Source organism: Macrotis lagotis, chromosome X (genome assembly GCF_037893015.1).
Source record: "Macrotis lagotis isolate mMagLag1 chromosome X, bilby.v1.9.chrom.fasta, whole genome shotgun sequence".
In the NCBI taxonomy this organism is placed as follows: domain Eukaryota; kingdom Metazoa; phylum Chordata; class Mammalia; order Peramelemorphia; family Peramelidae; genus Macrotis; species Macrotis lagotis.
Window position 1 is genome coordinate 155,467,140 of NC_133666.1, and position 21,338 is coordinate 155,488,477.

Below are 21,338 nucleotides of genomic sequence, written 5' to 3' on the forward strand. Positions count from 1 at the left end.
GCTATCTTAACTCAGTAATTTAGGTCCAAGTGAAAATTCAAAGAATAGGTTCTAGTCTTAAAACTGTCATACATTGTTGAAATAATAGTTATAATATCCATAAGTTCAAATTTCTACATCTATAAAATAAAAATGAGGCATTGACATGGAAAAAACAATGTTTTAAGTCTGTAGTAAACAATAATTTGATCAAGCAAAAAGATTGTCTGACCCTCTTCCTAATTGCTCCTTTACATATCTTGATAACACTATGTCAAGAGCTTTTTTTTTTCCAGATTCTTCTGCTTAGACACTCATTTGCCCTGAGCAAGGAATTCAGTTTCTGAAATCCTGGGACTGGTTTCCAAAAGAGAAAAGAGATTTTTAACATAAGTAGAACTATAGTTTCACAGCTAAAATACAAAGATAAAAATGCTGGGCATAGTCCCATGGACAAGGAAAAGCAGCAAAAAAATCACCTACTTGAGTGCCTAAAGACAAAACCCAAGGATGAGGTTCCACACTGTAGCCTACTAAAGGGAAAAGAAGTCATCATCCTGACTGAAACATTGCGCCATTTTTAGAGAATTTTAGAGAATTGTATCATTTTAGAGAATAAAGAATCAAGGAATGACTACTTCAATGGATATGTCAGTGATATGTCTCAGAGACAAATGAGAGGGGAAAGAGAACACATAATAGATTTTCTAATCCTGCAGATATCACCAAGGTAAGCCCTACAGAGTGAAAGCTACTTGATACTTTCCAATCCCAGTTCTACTATTAACTATGTAATGTTGGGCAAGTCACTTTGACTTCTCTGGGTCTCAGTTCATTTCCCTGTAAAAGGAGGGGATTGGAATAAAGAAGCCCCAAAGTGCCTTTCAGTTCTAACATTCTAGAATTCTTCCAGAAAGACTCGTGCTAGCACTTATGAAAGCTTATAAGATTATAGGCTCTGGGCTATCAGTTACAATCCAATACAGAAAAAGAACTGTCAAATCTTTTGAATTCATGGATTTTTTTTGTGTTGAACAACAACAGCAGGGGCAACTAGGTGGTGCAGTGGATAGAGCACTAACCCTGGAGTCAGGAGTACCTAAAGTTCAAATTCAGCCTCAGATACTTAAAAAAAAATGCCTAGCTGTGTGACCTTGGGCAAGTCATTTAATCCCAAAGCCTTAAATAAATAAAATTTAAAAAAAAAAAATAGCAGCAGAATTAACAATAACTATTTTCAGAAGCTCTGTTACGGTATTTGAAGAGTTTATACAAATATGGGTATATATATGTATTACTGGATACATTTAAAACATTAATTTTAGCCATTAATCTAGCTAAAAGGAGTGAAATAATAATAATAATAATAACAATGAAATCAATATTAGTATAGTTATAAAGACAAATAATCTCTATATAGTATAGTATAGTTATATATTATATATAATTATAGTATAGTTATGGTTGACAAAGTGTAGGGCTTAGGGTCCCCAACATGTGTTCAAATATGAGCTATGTGAACATAAGGAACTTATTAACCTGAATATAGTTCAACAAATTCCCAAGAACTTATCTACACAGATCCTTACTTTAGGGTAATAGTATAGAAGATGGGAAGATTGTCCTAAAATTCCTCTTAATTCTTTTACCTAGTCTCTTATCTCAATTACCTTATCTCAATGAACAAATGTAAGGAATTTCCTGTTTGTGGGAAGCAGCACTTTCAATTTGGGGAGAGGTCCTTAATTACAATAAAATGAAGATAAAAGTATAATTTAGTTACAGATTAGGAAAAGAGAACTAGATTCAGGGATTATATCCTCATAGAAATCTTGTAAACACACACACACACACACACACACACACACACACACACACACACACACCCCACCACCACCACCACCAGAGACATTATAGCCATACTTCATTTGTGACATAACCCACATGAAATCTTAGAAGACAGTTTAGAAACAATGACCCACATTTGTAAAATGTTCCTTAACAATTTATATAATTGCCCTAGTTCAAAAAAGAACTGCAAATGACCCTCATATGACATTATCAGGAAAGTTGTTTAAAACAAAACAGAAAACCTACCATAGACCACCACAAGGAAGTTAATACACTGCTTAAATTGAATGAGAGATAGGATAGGAGCTAGACTGATGGTGGTGGTAGTGGTGGTGGTGGTGGTGATGGTAGTGGTGATAGCATTTGTACATTACTTAAAATTTGCAAATCACTTTAGATAGGTTATCTCTTTTGATCCTTACAACAATGCTGTGAGGCAGGTACTATAATTACTCCCCATTTCACATCAATTCAGGTCTTATGTATCAGGTAATTTTGCTATCTCTAAAGTTTTCTTTTTTTCCTTTTGGAGCTGTTTCTTCTCTCACAACACATTCAATTTTGAACTATGCTTATCATGAATACAAATGTAAAGCTTATACAGATTGCCTTTTGTTGGGGGAAGGGGTGGAAAGGAAGGGAGAGAAAAAAAAATTGTAAAACTCAAAGCCTTGTAAAAAAATGATTGGTAAGGGGCGGCTAGGTGGTGTAGTGGATAAAAGCACCAGCCCTGGAGTCAGGAGTACCTGGGTTCAAATTCAGTCTCAGACACTTAATAATTACCTAGCTGTGTGGCCTTGGGCAAGCCACTTAACCCCATTTGCCTTGCAAAAACCTAAAAAAAAAAAAAAGAATCACAGTATTATAGAATAATGGAATAGAGTTAAACAATCTCCAAAAAATTTAGATAAATGATCTCTAACAGGTTGCTAAGTGAAACTAAATTTTTATAGAAGAAACTTCCAGTGTGGAAATTTTCTCCAACTATGCATATGAGCATTTTGTCTGTTACATAGTTTTGTTTTGTTTTTGTTTTTTGGCAAGGCAATGGGGTTAAGTGACTTTACCTAAGCTCACATTGCTAGGTAATTATTAAATGTCTGAGTCCAAGTTTGAACTCAGGTCCTCCTGACTTCAGGGCTGATGCTCTATCCACCACACCACCTAGCTTCCCCTTGCAACTTATCATCTTAAAGAATTACCTGATTGTAATAAAAGGCTAGAAATCTAGATGGTGTAGTTATTAGAGTAACTCTTGGCTTGAAGTCAGGAAGACTTGAACTCAAATCCTGCCTTAGATGATAACTAGCTATGTAACACTGGACAAGTCACTTAACCCTGTTTGCCTCAGTTTCCTCATATGTAAAATGAGCTGGAAAAGAAAATGGCAAATCTTTCCAGTATCTTTGCCAAAGAAAACCCCAAATGGGATCATGAAGAATCCAACACAACTGAAACAGCTGAAAGCAATAGAATTGGAACCAAGTGACTTGTCCATGGTCACATAGCTTGTCAGAATTAGGACCTCTCATCAATTATATCATACTGCCTCTCTCTCTATGAAATACATCTCAACTCCTTTGAGGTTTGTAATATGGGAGAGGGCAGAGGGATGGTGCTCTGGTGCTCTGGTGAATGTACTGATATCATCAGTTTGCTAAGATAGCACTATCAGTAGGGAGCTGCTTTGGGTAAAGAAGGGAGAACAGGAGCTTTCAGGAACAATCTACATTGGTCTGCTCTGTAGAAAAGACCCTACTCAGTCTTTTTTTTGTGACCAAAATGGTTGGCAGCTGTAAAAAAGTCCTGAGTCAGAACCAATTGGCAATGAGTTGCAGCATTCACATCTGAGGAAATGAGGTGACTCCCTCACTCAGATCAGTGAAAATATGCAGTAAGAGAGGAGGGCTTTAGAGCCTCCTTCTTCAGGGCCATATGACTCCTGAGAAAAAAGGTCTGGATCTGTGACATTTTTGTTCATTCTATTACATCCTAGATTTGGGATGGGCAGTGTAGTAGACAGAGCACCAGTCCTGGAGTCAGAAGTACCTGAGTTCACATCTGGTCTCAGACACTTGACTCCTACTAGCTGTGTGACCTTGGGCAAATCACTTAATCCCAATTGCCTCATATCCAAGGCCATCTCTAGTCATAATTCCTATCTGGTACCAGATCCACAAAGTTCCAGAGGAGAAAGTGAGACTAATGACTTAGCACGGCTAAGTCCAATTCACTTACTTCTCAAGGCATCACTTCCCCATGTCATAGTCTTCCTTGAGAATGAAGGACAAAATCATCACCATCATCATCATCATCAATCATCAAATTTAGGATGGAATCTCCAACTTGATCCATGGGGGATTATGAACCACAGAGATTCAGTTCAGGAACATGGGCCAGATGTTACAGCCAGGCCAGCACAGAGGCCTCAAGGAACATTTATTGACCATTTGAAATGACCTTTGTATCTCTAGTCCAGCAGAAGCTGGCAGTAGACTTGACTTGGTGGGACCATTACTATATAGGGTCTAAGCCAAGTTGTAATTCCCACTCTTCCCTGAGACTTAAGCAGTATATAAGGGAATTATGCTTCTTTTTTCTTGTTATATCTTTAAAATAAATATTCTTTTGTAAAAGCTAATCTAATATTAAATAGTTAAATGAAACTGGAGGGTTGGTCACTGAGTCCCTAAAATGGGAGAACAGAGCTGGTAGGAACTCGTGTCAAAGGCAAGTGAAAATAAACAATAGGGGCAGCTCAGTGGATAGAGAGCACCTGCCTTGGAATCAGGAGGACCTAAGTTCAAATCTGGCCTCAGACACTTAACCTAGCTATGTGAACTTGGGCAAGTCATTTAACCCCCCATTGCCTTGCAAAAACCAAAAAGAAAAAAGAGAAAAAAACAACAACCTTAAAGCAGTAATTGAGAATGTAACCAGGTGGAGGAGACAGAAACAAGTCTGGGCTTGGGTATCAGGCATCACAACTATGTTACATATAGTTTTTGTCCTTCCTTTTTTCATATCACTGTTCAAATGTAGCAACCAATCTCACCCAATAGAGTATTCTTATGTATTGGCAGGGGATTTTGGGGAGAAAACTAGATGAAGTATTCTATGCTTGATCATTTCTAAACAAAGGTTTAATAAGTCATGTGCCAATAGAAACCAGTTGCTTGAGTCTGATGAATTAAGTTGGTTAATTATGGGTTGGAGCTGTCCCAAATATCAGAGATGAGGACTCTGGGGCTATGTTTTGTCATAATTTTTAATTTTTGGAGTAGTTTTTCATTTCTCTCTTTTTAGATTACTTTTAAATCTGAGGTCAGCACCTGATATCCCCATGAGGAACCAGGAAAGCTGGATAGTGGGAAAAGAATGGAGGTTGAGCCCACTCTGACTGATTGTAGGGATACTGAAATCTTAGAGGAAACCTACACAGGTACACTGGATACATAGTAAAACTATTTAACTGGTGGTTTGAGCATAATGCCACCTGGTGGAAAATATTCTACTCTTTTGCTAGTTAAATTAATTACGTGCCAGTCTTGCTTTTCTATAGACTTACAGAGAAAAGAACACTAGTTAGTATTTGTTGATAATGCTAACACAGGTTCTCCGTTATCACCTAACATACCCATCAAGTTCCCAAAGAGACTGCTGCAGTGTCTCACATGTTTAGTTTCTTCTCAGGAAAATAATGGACATGGATTTTAACTCAAATCAAAAGCATTTATTGAGCCTTAATTGTAAGGCTTAGAAGGACATAAAAATAAACAAAGTATAGTCCTTATTTACCAGAAAATAGGGTAAGCAAAGATAAGGCACATCATACACAGATAAACATAATCCAGATTGGAGAATATAAAAAATGAGAAAGATACAAACACAGAATCTGAATCCTGAGGAAAATCCTTCTCCCCTTTATTTGGGTTCTTATCACTGGATGAGGCAATTATATGGAAGTATTTCTTCTTTATTCTATTCTCTTGAAACATCCCTTCCCTCAAAAAAAGGTGGGGGAAGATTTGATGAAACCAGGATTTGCCCCAGTGCAGTAATAACAAAGTCACCCTGAAGTTTCACATTATGCTATGTCAGCTTAATGCTATAGGACAGCAAAAGTAGCAGGAATACTCGTTTAACATTTATTCCCAGGTGTTTTTTTAAATTTCCTCTGAAATGAATATGAGTGCACATTAGTCTTTACACTCTGCAGGAACCAATCCCCTACTGGAAGCTTTGGGAGAGTTCATTCCAGCTTGCAGATACAATCTGTTCACATGTGTATTCTGATTGCTTCTTTTGAAAGGTCCACAGATGACAGAAAGTGGCTTTCTCTTTGGAGCTCTATAAGCTCCATTTAAAGCTATTATTTATATAAAACACACAAACACACAAAAATTGTTTCCAGAAGCAAAATGTCTGTATGAAAAACTGACTTCCTTTTGAGTCACAGTGTCCAGTGTGTGTGACTGATGGCCTTACTGCTATTGAGAAAGGCATGCCATTATGGTGGTGCAAAGTCATTCTATATGTCCAATGTGAAATGCGAGTTTAAAAGGTTAAAGAAGGTTTAAAAGCCCCATGGGAAGAAAATGACATGTTTTTGGTAGCCTCTGGGTCTGTGTTTTTAATGGAAAGTACTTAATAACTATATATTCACTAAGTAAAATCACATTTTTCCCTGTCATTTCATTAACAAGACATAATTTAACTAAACACTTTTAGTACCCTGTGATGACTGTAGTAGAAATGCTCAATATTCATTCAATAAGTATTTATGAAATGCCTGCTGTGGGCATACATAGCACTCTAATGAGACTCTGTGGCAGAGTACAAAAGAAATCAAATTTGAGATTTTACTGTGAAAAGATCTAATCCTTAATTTGTACATCTACTAAATACAAGGAATGTTTTAAGTATGTTTCTAATGAGATATTAAAATGACTTCTATCCTAATAAGGGAAAAAAAAGAAGACAAACACATAAATGTGTATATACAAAGAAATAAAAGTATATAAAATGTGTTAAGTTGTCAAGATAGGTCAAGATAGATAAAAGCAAGGAACTATAGGAGTTCTGAGCATTCTTTACTCAGTTGACTAAAATCTTTACTTGTTATCCCACTGAAGAGAACTAACTTTTCTAAGCTATTAAAACATTTACCACATGATTTTTCTGTTTATTAAACTGTATCCTTATATATATATATATATATACATATATATATACATATATATATTTTTATTCACAAAAGGGTTTTCTCATCATAGATTCACTATACCCATTATATAATTTGTCTGGGACCTCCCAGAGAATTTTACAGACTATGCTCTCTATGCCCTGATTAGAGTTTTAGGTTTGTTTCATGGTTGATCAAACATAGCACTTATAATATACATAGTTTGCCCTTTTGTCTTATTTTTTAAGATGTTGCAATCTTTAAAGTAGGAACTGAAATCAAGTGCTAGTAATACCCATTGGGAAAAGGGATTATGATCACTGAGAATTATAATCATTGACAATTCCTTTAAAACCTCCCTTAACCCTTAGAGATTTGAAAATGAGTACATTTTTTGGTTGCATAATCCCCAATATCTTACTACTTTATTGGATTTTTCTCCTCAGTATTTCAGGTGCAAAGTGATTCAGTGGAGTCTTAACTCTGAATACCAGCTTGGAAAATGTCTCATATGAATTTGATTATAGGATAAGTCAGAGACTGAGAAGCATATTCCAGTTGCTGCTAGGCAATGCATTTTTGGAGAGGGGCATGGAGCCAAGTCTAGATATTTCCTGACCCCATTTTTACTTTTCAGCTGTGACCCCAGGCTGGTGAGAGTGATGACTGGTACATGCGCAGAACAGCAGGTTATGGTTTCTAGACCAGTTGTTCTAAACATGCTGCAGTCTCTCTATTGATAATAGTATTAGTATCATGAAATGGAATCATATTTGCAAGTGTATCATTAAACTTCATGTGCCCAGCTAAAGCATAAAAAATACACTTTCCCAAGAAACAATCTGTACTTTCCAGTTTTTTATTATAATATTAATCAGATTCATATCACTCATTGTTCAATCCAACATGAAAACCAGTCTAAATGTACTTTAGAAATAAAGTTAACCTCTTGGTTTATTTGCCCTCAAACCTCTAGCTCTATGCATTCTCAAAAAGCTTTGCTTTAGCTATATCCTCAGGGTCTAAGTTGTGGATCACATTACAAAACTTTTAAGCACAGCGAATACTCTTGTATTGAATGCCATATTATAAGTAAGTGATATTACATTGAGGTTCTAACATAAACACAAAAATAGGTGAGGGCATTTGAACCCAGGATTCCTATATGCATAGTCTGTGCGGGATCCCCAAAATGGGATCAATAGCAATTCTGAGCAAATCAACCAAGAATACAGAAATTGTTTTATATGAGGAGCAGTTTGGAGACCTGGGAATTTTAGCCCTGAAAAAAAAAAAAAAGAAAATAAAACTGAGTGGAGTGCTTGATAGTATTCTTTAAATATCCAGGAACTTTCATGTGAAAAAACATTGTTCTGTGTAGCTCCAGAAGACAGACCCAGTACCAGTAAATAGAAGTTACATGGAGTTAGATTTCAACTATTTAGAAAGGAAATTTTTCTAATAACAAGAGCTTTCTGAAATTGTAATGGATTGTTTTGGGAGGGAGCTCCTTTTTTCATTTGAAATAATATTTGCCAAAGATGTAGAGACTGTTACTACATTGCGGGTTACCATTCTAACTAGTATTCTATGATATTCTGAACCTCTAGTCTAATATATTAAATTGATTCTTAAAAGTGACTAATAATAGAGTACCAAGATGGATATTTTCTTCAATTAATATAGACATTCCTTTACATACATAATTATAATTCCTAGAGCAAGCCAAGGAAAAAGAAAGAATACACTACCCTTCTTACTTCATTTACTATTTTGCAAAAAAGAAAAAACATAAAAGGAATGATACTTTTGACTAATGAAATAAAGACAAGAGGAAAAGAAGGCTCATGAACATTTTCCACTGTAGTGTTTTCTTGTGGCAACAGAAAAGGAGAGAAGAGAAAGAAAATGACCTAGTCTTCAAAATGAAATCTGTTATCTGTAAACAAAATAAATCAATTTCCTTAAATTCTTTTTTTTCTTGGTTATATCTAAACAACACCCAATTTTTCAGAAAGTTCATCCAAATATAAATCAAACTTAAGGGAATAAAAGTCAGTTAATGGGGTTTTGGAGCATGGTTCACTTTTTTTTGTTGGACTTTTTAATTTTATTACCATGCATTCATAGGTGATAGGCCACTCTTTACTTTGTCATTGCTTTGTATGGAGCAACTCCATACAAATTACTGAATGAATGAAGCTGTCTCTCTGAATTCAATTTATTCCAGCATCTTTTTTCCCATACTGGACCAGCTGTTTTTCCCTTATCTAGCAAGAATCCCTCTGTTTATAAACTGTGGAGAGTATTAAGCATTTTTTAATAACTGCTTTACCTTTCATAAAGTACCAGTTAACATATTCCTGTAGTAGTGAATTAAGTGGTGCTCTGGAAGTCTTTGGGAACATCTACAATGCCTGATTTACTCCCATGAAGAATAGAGGCATTATAAAATAAATTACAATGAGCTCCAAATGGATCCATGCCCTAAATATAAAAGGTTTTATATATATATATATATATATATATATATATATATATATAATATATATATTATATAAATATTAACATCACAATTTTAAGATTACTACCTACTTAATAATAATAAGTTAGATAATGCTTAATAATTATGTTTAAAATCCAATTCATTATTTCATATGCAATCTCCCTTTTTTCATTCCTACATACTGAAATGTTGTAAATGACTAAATTCATAACCCAAGAGAAATTTTTAAAAGTTTCCTGTCATGCCTCATCAAAGCCCAACTTCCCCACATTAACAAATGTTAAAACTAACTAGATTCATTTAATCGGAGGAACTTCATTCCTGTTTATCAATGTTTGGTATCCATCCAGCTCCCTGCCATACTTCTTGGGGCTACAGACAAACACCAAACCTCATCTTGCCTCCTCCTAAAACCTCTACCTCCCACTCTCTTTAGCTTAGTATTCTACAATGGACTTTACTTTTCTCTTCCTTGAATCTTCAAGAAGTGCCAAGGAGTCTTCAAGTCTTCAAGGAGAGAGGAAAAGAAGCAAAGATAGGATGGAAAACTTATTAGAGCATGGCCTCACCATCTAGATCTTATCTCTCATTACTCTCCTAATAAGAGTTAGCAATAAAATGGGATGAGAAAACATGGAAATGTTTCCCATTGTTACTCTTCACTGTTTCCCTTTAAGGGCCTTCTCACCACCCAGACTCCCCATTCCTAATGTGGTTCATTGTAGTCTTCCATCCCTTCTTGTCACCATATCTTTGCCCCCTTGTCTCCTCTGACTCCACCATGATCATTAACTCCTCCAAAACCCCCAAATCTTTACCCTTTTGTACCAGTAGAGATGAAGTAAGTAGAACAAAATGTAGTTGGGAAAAACAGTGCTCTTAGATCAATTTTTAAAACAAAATAAATTATTGGGTTAGAAGGGAAGAATCTTGGAACCCTTAGCCTAGTACATATGTTAAGGAATAGAGAGAAGTAGAGATAGGGGGAAACTCACATTCTATCTGGAAGCTTTCTATCTTAGCTAATTATTTTTGCTCATTAAGTGCTAAGCACTTAAGTGTTGCCCTACACATTTTTAAGCTCTAGAAGAAGATTCCAGTTGCCTTGCTTTCATAGCAACTACCTTCCTCATTGCCTCTCTCTTTACACTCTTCATTCTCCCCACCAGAGTCCCTAGTTCTACCTAACTCCACCTGTTTCAGCTCCTACCCCAAGCCACAGGAGCCATTACCAATGGTTTGGAGCTAAGGGAGTCATTAATTCCACTACTACACAGGTGGAAAGTTGGAGGGAAAGGAGTTCTTCCTGCTGGGACTTGTGAGGAAAGTGGAATATCTGTTCTTAGCTTTTCTAAGTTAGAATTCAGATTGACTTTTCCCCATAGGAACAGTATTATAAATGTTAAAGTTTCTAAAGGAATAATAGCACTATATTTTAGGTATATTACAAGTTAAAAGTACTCAAGGGATGGTCCAGGAACCTAACCAACATTTATAATATTGCTTCATCACAAATGTATTCCAAGTTCCAAAAACTTGACTTTTATCATGAACTTTTGGAATTAACACCATTATTCAATTGGGGCCTGCCTGTGTATAAAGTATACAGAGATGTCACATAGGAAATTTCTATGAATAGATTCTCTCTTCAATGATATTATATTATTTACTTAACAGTCCTAGAAAAAGATGGAAGTTGCACATATCCAGGACAATATGGAACTCTAAGGAATTATAAGGAAAATAAAGAAAATACATATATAAGAAAAATCACATTTGGGGCTAGATTATTAGGATAAGGGCTGTACAGTTTTCACACTCAGAGGCTAAATTTGAACTCCTGTCTTCCTGACTCAAGACCCAGTGCTTTGTCCATTGCTCCATCAGGTGTCTTTGTGGAATATTTATTAAGGATGTCAGAAAATAGCCTTAGAATTGGTGCTGCCTATGGGGTGCATACAAACTCACTTGGATTTGGTGAAACTGGAGTGCAGATAGAGAACCAATGTTATGATGCAATAAACTTGAAGAGTTTGAATGGATGAGAATGTGTTTGAAATAAGTATCTGCCATTTTGTGGGAGGAATCAGTCTTGTAAACATGAAGATGCAAAAGCAAGAGGTAGTTTTGGAGATAAGGTACTGGACAGGCCCAGGTAGGTACTTAGCCTTCACCCTTATGTAACTGCGAACAGGGTCCTAGCCTCCTTCCTTCCTTCTCCATTCACTGCCCAACATGTTTATCAGAATGGAAGAATAGTGATGGGAAACTGAATAATATAGTCCTTATCTTAATCAAGAACTTTCTGAGCTTCTCTCAACTTGTTTTGGGAAGAGAGGGTCTGTGACTATGAGTGAAGAATTTTCAACAGAGGAAATCATTGTCTTGGATGTCTTGATGTCCTAACTTATTAATTAGTTAGTTAGGCACAGTGTCAAGTGCTGGGGAAAGAAAACACAAACAAATGCTGAGAAGGAAAAAAAAAACATGTATATAAGTAAATGGAAATAGATATAAAGCTAATACAGGATAGTTTTTAAGGGAGAGGCAGTAGCAACTGAAGGATCAGGAAAGGTCTTATAGAGGAGATGGCATATAGGAGGTCTCATACAGGAGCTTGATCTGAGTTTTGAAAGTAGCAAGGCATTTTCAGGGGTAAAGACAGCCTCTGGAAAGATGTGAAAATAGGAGATGAAATGTCTTCAATGAGAAATAGCAAATAGGCCAGGTTGGCTGGAACATAGAGTGTTAGGAGATATTTATAATATATACCTGTAATATTTTTGAAAATGTAAATGAGAACCAGATTATAATGGACCCCAAAATGCCAAACAGAGGAGATTGTATTTAATTCTAAAATAAAAGGCAACCAGTGTTGATTTTTGAGCAGCAGAATAACAAGGTTAGATTTTTATTTCAAGGAAAATTGCTTTGGCAATTGTGTGGAGATCGGTTGAAGGGGGGAGAGAAGAAGCAGGGAGTTCAATAAAAAAATTATTATAATAGATCGGGTAGGAGGTGGCAAAAATTTTGTGAGTTAAAAGTCAAAGACAAATATAACATGTTAAGAAGGAATAATTAACAAAATTCAGCCACTGGATATGGGTGTGTGTGTGTTCAGGTAAAAGAAAAGTATTGAATAAAGAGTGGTACACATTTCCTTGTATTCCCAAATTTCAATAGCTACAACAAACCCTTTTGAAAAGCTAGCTTAAACACTGATTATGAGACATGAATTTAGAGCTGAAATAAGTTCTTACAGTTTTCATCCTGGGCAATGCACTGTAAAGGGATCCCAAAGAAAGATGTATAGCTGTCATTGTACCACACCAGAAGCTCAGTGCCCCTGGGAATATCGATACAGGCTCGGTAGAAAATATTTGACCTATTCAAAACAAAAAGAAAACCCAGCTTAGTCACATGTATGATTCATTTACTCTTTCCACATTTTATAGCCTTCAAAAGGTTTCTGTCCTGTTGTTCCTAAATAGTCTCTGTTTGTCATAAATCTGTACCCACCTTATCATCACCAGGACTCAATTAGGCCTATAACCAAATGCCTATAAACAACTTGCATTTTATTTCCATGGTGTCCCATAAGAGAGCCTCTCTAATGAATTAGAAGACTATCTGATCCAAAAGGAACTAGAAATCAAGAGTTCATAGAGAAACAATCCATTTTGTTGTGAGAAAAATTCACTCTCATCAAAAATAGAAAAGACACTGGCTTCCCAGCCTATTGGATCATTGTCTTCTTATTTGTAAGGTAAAGGATGTGCAACTTGTAACTGTAAGTTACTAAATCTTTAATAAAATTAAATTGCCCTGCCATCTATGGACCCAGTGAAATATCCTTTTGGTCTCTTTCTCCCTAAATTTTGATACAGGAGAAGAGTCAAACCCCTGAGGCAGAGAGAAATTCAATAAATGCAGGAGGAACACTTTACTCTGAAAGATTAGGAACCAAAATGATACAGCCAAAGTACAAAGAAATGAACATTTTTTATAATACTAGTGTACTAGAGAAAAAATATCTAAGGACTGAAAAAAATGTGAGACTTCCACTGTTTTTTTTCTTTCAAAGAAGAATTGCTACAAATATTAGCCTGAAGTTCAAGATAAAAGTGTTTAAGGCTAGTAAGCCTTAAATTTAGTCTTTTTGTAAGGAATTGGCCTTAGCAGTGCAATTTGTTCCTTGTATAACACTGCAGACATAAGGAGAATCCTTCACCACATTTTTCATGGCAGTGAGATATGCACTTGTCAACATATTTTGTCACCACAAAGTGGCTCTTGGCAATAGGATCATAAAGATCAATAAAAAAGTGCAGATTCTCGATATTTTACTTGCAGCTGCAAAAATTTCATTTATCTTGTTATTTTCCTCACTCAGTGCCATTCTGTCTCATGAGGGCACTGCTAGCTAAGCAGAAATGTTTTTCCCCAACATTCTATGAATATCTGACAAAAACACCAGCCGTTGTCTGGCCCTCCTGACCCTTCCTCCTCTAGCATTTCCCAAAGCTGTGCATTTTATTAATTCTTTCCACCATTACATTAAAAAAATCAAAACTGGAGCTGTGCTATAAATTACCAACATCTCCTAACTTGAGAAAAATCAAGACTACTTTGTACTTAAACCTTGTAACATTTCATCTCTCCATTTGGCTTCCCTTAACATAAACACAGTGGTCCAGCAAATGAATGTGCTAAAACCAAATGACACACTTTGCTGCTGAAAGAGCAGAACTGTTTTCAAGCAATGGGTGGTCTTCTTAGGGTTGGAGTAGGCCGAAAGAGAGGGAAAAAAAAAGTGTAAGTGTACACCGTTCCTTACAAGCAGACAGAGCTTCCAAAACTCGCAGAAATCTCTGCATGTTGAAGCACATCAAAGGGATTTTTCCCTTTTCGGATAATATTTCCCTTGCTGACATGTATTTAGTATTGTGGATGGATGACTCATAAAGATAGCTTCATGGCGTCCCCACACAGTTGAAGGAGAACACATGCCAACAAACATTATTGTCAGCCTCAAAATAAAAACAAAACGTTCAGCTGAGGGTCAATCAATCAAGGCCGCTTTGAAGAAAATTCCATTTAGATATTACAAATCATAACAGAACGAATTTAAACCAGCTGACTTTTTGTGAAGAGGACGTCCATGCACAATAAAAATTAGGCTGGCTCTTCGGTGTCCAACTTTTCTATTTTCTTACACTTGGACTGAGTCATTGGTGATGGATGCCAGTTTTTTAAATTGTGTTTTTGTAGTTCATTTTAGAAAGATCTGAAGTAATCGAAAACAGATCAGCAGAGGGAACTCTTAAGTAAAAGCTCCATCATGAAAGGAAAGTTGTAAAATTCACTTAATATTGACAGATGGTAATGACTTACTCATGACCACCTTCCTCTTAGGCTTTTTCTCAGTTTTTTTTGAGATGTGGCATTTGTCTGTAAAAGTTCTCTGGGTACCCATAACATCATTAACCTTTGCTGAATAGACAGAAAAAATCTTTGCTACTCTTCTTGCTGAATGTTATATAAAATCTTCATGTATCCCAAGCATCAGTATGAAATACAAGTAAAGGCTATGTATAGCAATAGAACTAATTTTTTCCTTCAAACAATCACTTTCACCTAAAAAGAAGCCTCATAGAACAACTAAGTATCAAGGCAGAGACAGTCAGACTGTTTTCCTCTAAATAAGTTGATAAAATTTAGGAAGTAAATCAAAGTTTCACAACTTTTAACCTGTGTCAGGAAGAAATTTAAAATGTTTCCTTTGAAAACCAAAACAGAAAAGAAAAATAAATAGTTGTGGGCAAAAATGCAAGTTGGCCCAAAAAAGGAAATTCTGCTTTGATGTGTCTATAATGCCTAATAAAGCTAAACAGTTGCTTCTGATACTAAAGGGAACACAATTGTTTATAACTGAAGTCATATATTTATACAACACATGTTTTCATGGGATTTCGGTGTGAGAACACTTAGCTGTGCTTTGGATTATTTTTTAGTTATTTTGTTCAATTGATTTGCATCCACCTATTCACTTCTACTCTAACCTTCTTGGCAGTTAAGTGAGAAATACTTGAACAACAGGTGTGTTGAGCTGATGTCGTTTATTGTCTTGTAAATTCTGCTTTTTTACTTTGCTTCCCAGAAAACTTTCAGTTCAAATTTGAGTGAAAAGATTGCTTACCATCCATGCCATTTAAGAAACCAAATTGTCCCTTTGGACTCAAAAACAAGCTTAACACCTCAAGCTGCATCCCAAATGATCAGAGCTTCGTGGCAGCTCAGTTAGAGGTGGAGAGATAGTTACTCCAGGCTCAGGTCAGTTGCTGTGAATCATCCTGTCAACATTCCTGCAAAGGTTACCTTGGACCAGTGATTCAAGCATTGCCTTTGCATGGACGAAATAGTTTCCCTTGGGAGAGAGAGGATGAAAGCAACTGACAGTGGAAGATTCTTGAGGTTAAGTCTAAAGGACAAGGGACCAAATCACTTGTGACTCAGTGCCTCAGATTCTGTACAGGTCCCCTAGACTCAGCTTTATCTGCATTTGTTTTATTCACAAGCCATGCAAAACACACTGAGTTACAAGCTTTAAGGATGACTTTCCTTTTACTCCCCAAATTATGATTTCATTAGTATGGGGAATTCATACTGAGGAAACAATTCACTGGTGCTGACTGGCATCTCCTCTCTAACATCTTTTGAGATCATTTCATGAGGCATGAGTGATTTGCCAAGATCTTATAGCTAAGCCTGAACTCAAACCCATTTCAATAGTTAGCTCTCTCTCCATCAAGACACTGGTATTCTCAGAATGCTAGTTTAATATGATTTTATCATAAATAATAGAATTGTCTTTAATTTTGTACAATGAATAAATAGGGGATTCTTTTCCCAATCATCTTAATCTTAAACTCTCAAAAACCTAAGAACTAAACATTATTTGGAAATCTTGTACAAAAATTCTGCCAGCCTAGCCAAGCTTTTTTAGTATTTTTATAAGCCACTTCACATGCCTGAATTTTCATACACAAGATACGGTGTTTTGACTTCCATAAATGGTAGATAAATCAAGGTATACCTTACCTGTACTGTACTACTGTTAGATTCTGTTCCCCGCAGTGCCTAGCACATCGAATATATCTCATCCAGCTTGACTTACTAGGTTCCCCACCATCAATAAAGTGCTGTAGTGTCCCATCTTGGTCATATATCTAGAGAAGAGGTCAAAAGGTCAAGTAGTTAGAACAAATCATCGGCAATCATTTTTCCTCCTTCTCTTGATGTCTTCATGTGTCTGCTACAGAAATTTATAACCCTGAGATTTACCAGGGCTTACTGATGCTCTCAGAAACTCAACTGAAATAGGAAGAAATTTTTTTTGGTGATGCAAGTCTATCACGGTTTTCTTATCAAGCCAATCTTTCTCATATTAAACATATTTGTGGTGTCTCAAAGATGTGGCCATGTTTCCCAAAGGATATTTAACCTATTTTGACAAGTGACTCCTAAGTAATGAACTGCTGTATAAACAAAGAAATCTGGATAGGGAGGCTACACTGACATTACTGGAACATCTGAACCAAAGTCTGCCAGCCCTGAACTCATTAGAGTTCTTGGATATTCTTGAATTAGAAAATGTTTGCTAAACAAGATGGGGAGGCAGTGCTGGGATGCAGCTATGGAATTGTATGTCCCTAGAGGGAGAGAACAATTCATTCTAAAAGAGAGAAAATCTCAGCTTGCTTTATAGAAGTGTAGGCTTTGGTTCTTAGGAACTGGAACTATTTGAAGGCATAGCCTCATCAAAGAAAAGGAAGGACAGAGGGAAAAAATATTCATTATCTGTTAAATCTAAATCTTTTAGTTGAGAACTACTGACAGATGAAATTTGTCAGAATTTTTTTTCTGGTGATAATTTATTGCTAAATAAATGCATTTAGCAATAAAGACAATCCAAAAAGACTGATGACAGCATGATATCCTAGTGTAGAGTCTCAAGTTGGGAGACTTGCTTTCTGAATCCTGAATGTCATATAAATGACTGAGAATAATGGTAATAAGAAAATGAATCAGGGTTTGGCCATTGACCACATTCACTAGTAGACCAGCCTACTACTTCACTCGTTATCATATTTAATCTTATTATCATAAGCTCCAGAGTAATCCTAAGGGGTTTTTTTCCTGGTTTTCTTTCTAATCAAAAAATTGCAGTCTCTTTCTCATTAATTAAACATCTACCTTAGTTTATTAGATAATATTTAACAATCTAGAGAAACTTTCTTTTCCAATAGTAGTTACTCATATATTTCTATGTAACAAATACCTTACCATTACATGATTAAATAAATATTAAAGTTACTGAATAAACAATTTATTAGCTAATGAAATCGATAAAACAAAGACTTTTTTTTACAATATCTAGGTTAGGAAAAACATTATACCCTTAGTAATTTCAAACCAACATAAATGTAGATGAATTCACTTTTGGAAATAGAATTTAATCATTCTGTTTAATCGATATATTCATTAAAACCTCAAGAATTCTTTCCATAATTTTCTTTAATATAATAGTTAGTTCCAATTTCTCTTAAAATTTCCTCACATTAGCCATCACAGGGAACAGTCTTTCTAGGATAGATTGTAAATCAAAAAGTCTTCCTAAACTCATCTTAGTACAGCCCCCGTAGGGACCAATTTCTGCAAGTAGGTAGGAGAAGTTTCAAAATAGCTACATGGATTTCTGGTAGTTGTAGTCTTCTCAGTCCATAAAGAGACTGGATTATTACATGGTTAAAGCTTGGGAAATGGAATTCTTCAATGCCAGAATCCATCAAAGTGGTTTATGACAGAATATAGTAAAGACAAGAGTGTTTGCAAGCAGGAAACCAGAGCAGGCAAGAACAGAGGCATGGATGGGTAGATAGCTGAAGAATACAAGAATGGTATTGAGTACACTCAGGCTCCACCAGAGAAGCTGACATATGCGTCAGGTTAGATAGAACCAGAACCTGGTTGAGAATAGAGGTAGCATATTTGTATCCAGGGTATACTGTTCTTTTTAAGCTGTCTATACCCTGTTTTCAATAACACTTTAAAGGCAGCTGTTTCTAGATAAAGACAAGATTGATCCTAATTACTATAGAGTCATGTATATCTTTAATTATTTAAAGAGAGTGTAAATAAGAAACAACAGTATATATAGTATGGTTTACACAAGATTAAAATCAGGATTGAAGGACTACACCTCTGTCTTGCTAGTCAGGATTTTCCTCTGACCTTATAGGTGATTGAGTGGAGTTCTGAGCTTTCTTTATGAACCTTGTATGAACCTTTTGTTCTATATGATTCCTGAAAAGAAGAAAAAAGGATCCAGGTTGGTCTGAAGGTAAAGTTCTTAGATTACAATAGGATAGATCAATTTTAAATGCAGGAGCCTTAGATAATTTCTAACTCCAACAAAATGGAGGAAGTCAGAGAAAAAAGAATGTTAATCAAATGGATTGTGTCTCCAAGTTAATCCAGTAGGAGAAGGAAGGAAAGGTCTAGAAAGATCAACCCTTTATTTTTCAGTTAGGAAGAGGGAAATCCCTCCTTAACCAAAATATGCCTTCCAAAGTGCCATCTGCTGGTTGTAAATTTTAAATTGTATGGGTTTCACTTTTTTAAAAAAATGTGATTCTCTTTTCTCTGGATGGAAGTCAGTTCTTTATTTTTAGTAAGTTTCCTGCAATAAATTGAAAGCATTTAGCATACTCACATTACATACATACATTTTAATTTTTAATTTTTCTGAATTTTCTTTTCTTATATGTTATGTAAACTAATTTTCACAGCATAAGTGTTAATGTTAATCCAATCTAGTCTTAGTTATTTTTAGGAAATATTATTGAATATTTAATTATATTTTTAATTTTTGATTTGCCAGATTTTTTCTCCTTCAATTTTGATAATGCAATTAAAATATGCTTTTATTTCTTGCTATAAAATTTTATTTCTTTTCTCTGTCATTGAAGTAATCATTTTTGTTTATTTTACTTTGAATGATATTTAAGGTTTTTACATTTTTTAGATTCCAGGTTTGAATGTTATTTGGGTTTTTTAGCTTTATTTGTCTCTTTAATCATTTTACCTTTCCATTTTTCTTATCAGTGTCTCAGCTTACACTGTGCCAAATCCATGCATTCCTATATTCTAGTGTAAACAGTGATTTTTTTTTATGTCAACAAACTGATAACATGTCATTACCTCTTGATGTTCAAATACAATTCCACTGTATTCTATTTGTATGTCAGCTCTATAAGACAAATGAAATATTTCTGAATTTATGCTAGGATGCATAATTGGAGTTTTGTCAATTACTCTATGGTGATTGGTCAAATGTTGATATTATAGATAAATATTGTAAAAGCATAAGGGTGGTACTGAAAAAACCATTATTACTTTATGAGTGTTGGCATTTGCAGAGTATTGTTGATATTTAGAGTAGACCATATGTGTAGAAATGAGAAAATCATAGTAGTCTTGAAGGACAATACAAATCATTGGAAGTAATTTAGAATAGTATATATGGAAACCAGGTCAGTAGAAATTACTGTGAATTGCTATTCAATGAATTACTCAAAAATACCTGACAAACTCCACATAGGGGACAATCCTTGGATATTGGCTTACAATATAGCAAATCTGGGACAAAGGAATGCTATAAATAAAACTGAATGTAGCATGTGAAATTCAAGCTTGAGGTTTTTACTAAGGCAAGTTTCTTTCCATCAGAAGCAGATTTTCATGTATGTTTGAGAATGCATTCAGTGATACTGTCCATGTAGCAAATTAAAACTTCATGTTAGCAGATCAACTAATGAAAAGGTCAAGAAAAAAGACCCACTCTCATCCTGTCTATCCCATGCTCATGCACAATCCAAGAAAACTAGGCAGAGGAGTCCTGCAGATTCCGAAATAATAAGAATGTAATATAAAATGTGGTTGAGAAGTTGACTGAGGCAAACTTATTCCACCTGGAAATATAGTAGAAAAAAGGAGTGGTATCCATGCTGGCCTGACACATAAACAACAACTTCAAGAGAAAATCACAAAGGAAGATCTACATTCTGTTACATCTATGGTTAAAATGCAATTACACACATACCCCAAGGAAACAATGTATTACTGGTGCTGGAGAAGATGAGGGCCATATTACTAGCTTCTGAAAAAGGAAATGGAACCAGGGAAAGAGGTTGCCCCAATGCTCTCAAGCAATCAGGAGTTTCAAATAGGCCTTTTCCACTGGAACTCATAAATGTATGGAGAAGACTATAAAATTTTTTTCATATTAAAAAATCTGAATTTCTAATTAAATTTTTTCAATCAAAAAATTGATTTTCTTTTATTTTACTTCACTCCCCTTCTCCCATTGAGAAAGCAAGAAAACAAAACTTCTGTTACAATCATATAGAGTTGAGAAAAACAAACTCCTACATTGCCCATTTGCCCCTAAAAATTGTTTCAAACTGTATTCTGATTTCATCATCTCTCTTTCTGGAAAGAGAGTAACATGTTTCATCATAAGTCTTTTCAAAGTCTCATAATGTTGTCATAGTATAAATTGTTCTCTTTATTCTTATCGTTTTACTTTGCATCAATTCATACAAGTCTTCTCAGGTTTCTCTGAAACTGTTCCTGTCATCATTTCTTAAATCACAATGATATTCTTGGATATACATTTAAATACCACAACTTATCCAACCATTCCACAATTAACAAGCACCACCTTAGTTTCTATTTCATTGCCTCTGCAACAGA

General features: G+C 35.3%; 1 protein-coding gene across 1 annotated transcript in view; it reads right to left on the reverse strand.

Annotated features, from left to right (window-relative positions):
- The window catches only part of PRDM6 (PR/SET domain 6), a 163,886-nt gene that overhangs the window by 34,137 nt on the left and 108,411 nt on the right, over positions 1–21,338 (reverse strand). Inside the window, 2 exon segments of the mRNA XM_074200585.1 lie at positions 12,782–12,906; positions 16,623–16,750. Coding sequence (XP_074056686.1) covers positions 12,782–12,906; positions 16,623–16,750 — 253 coding nt within the window.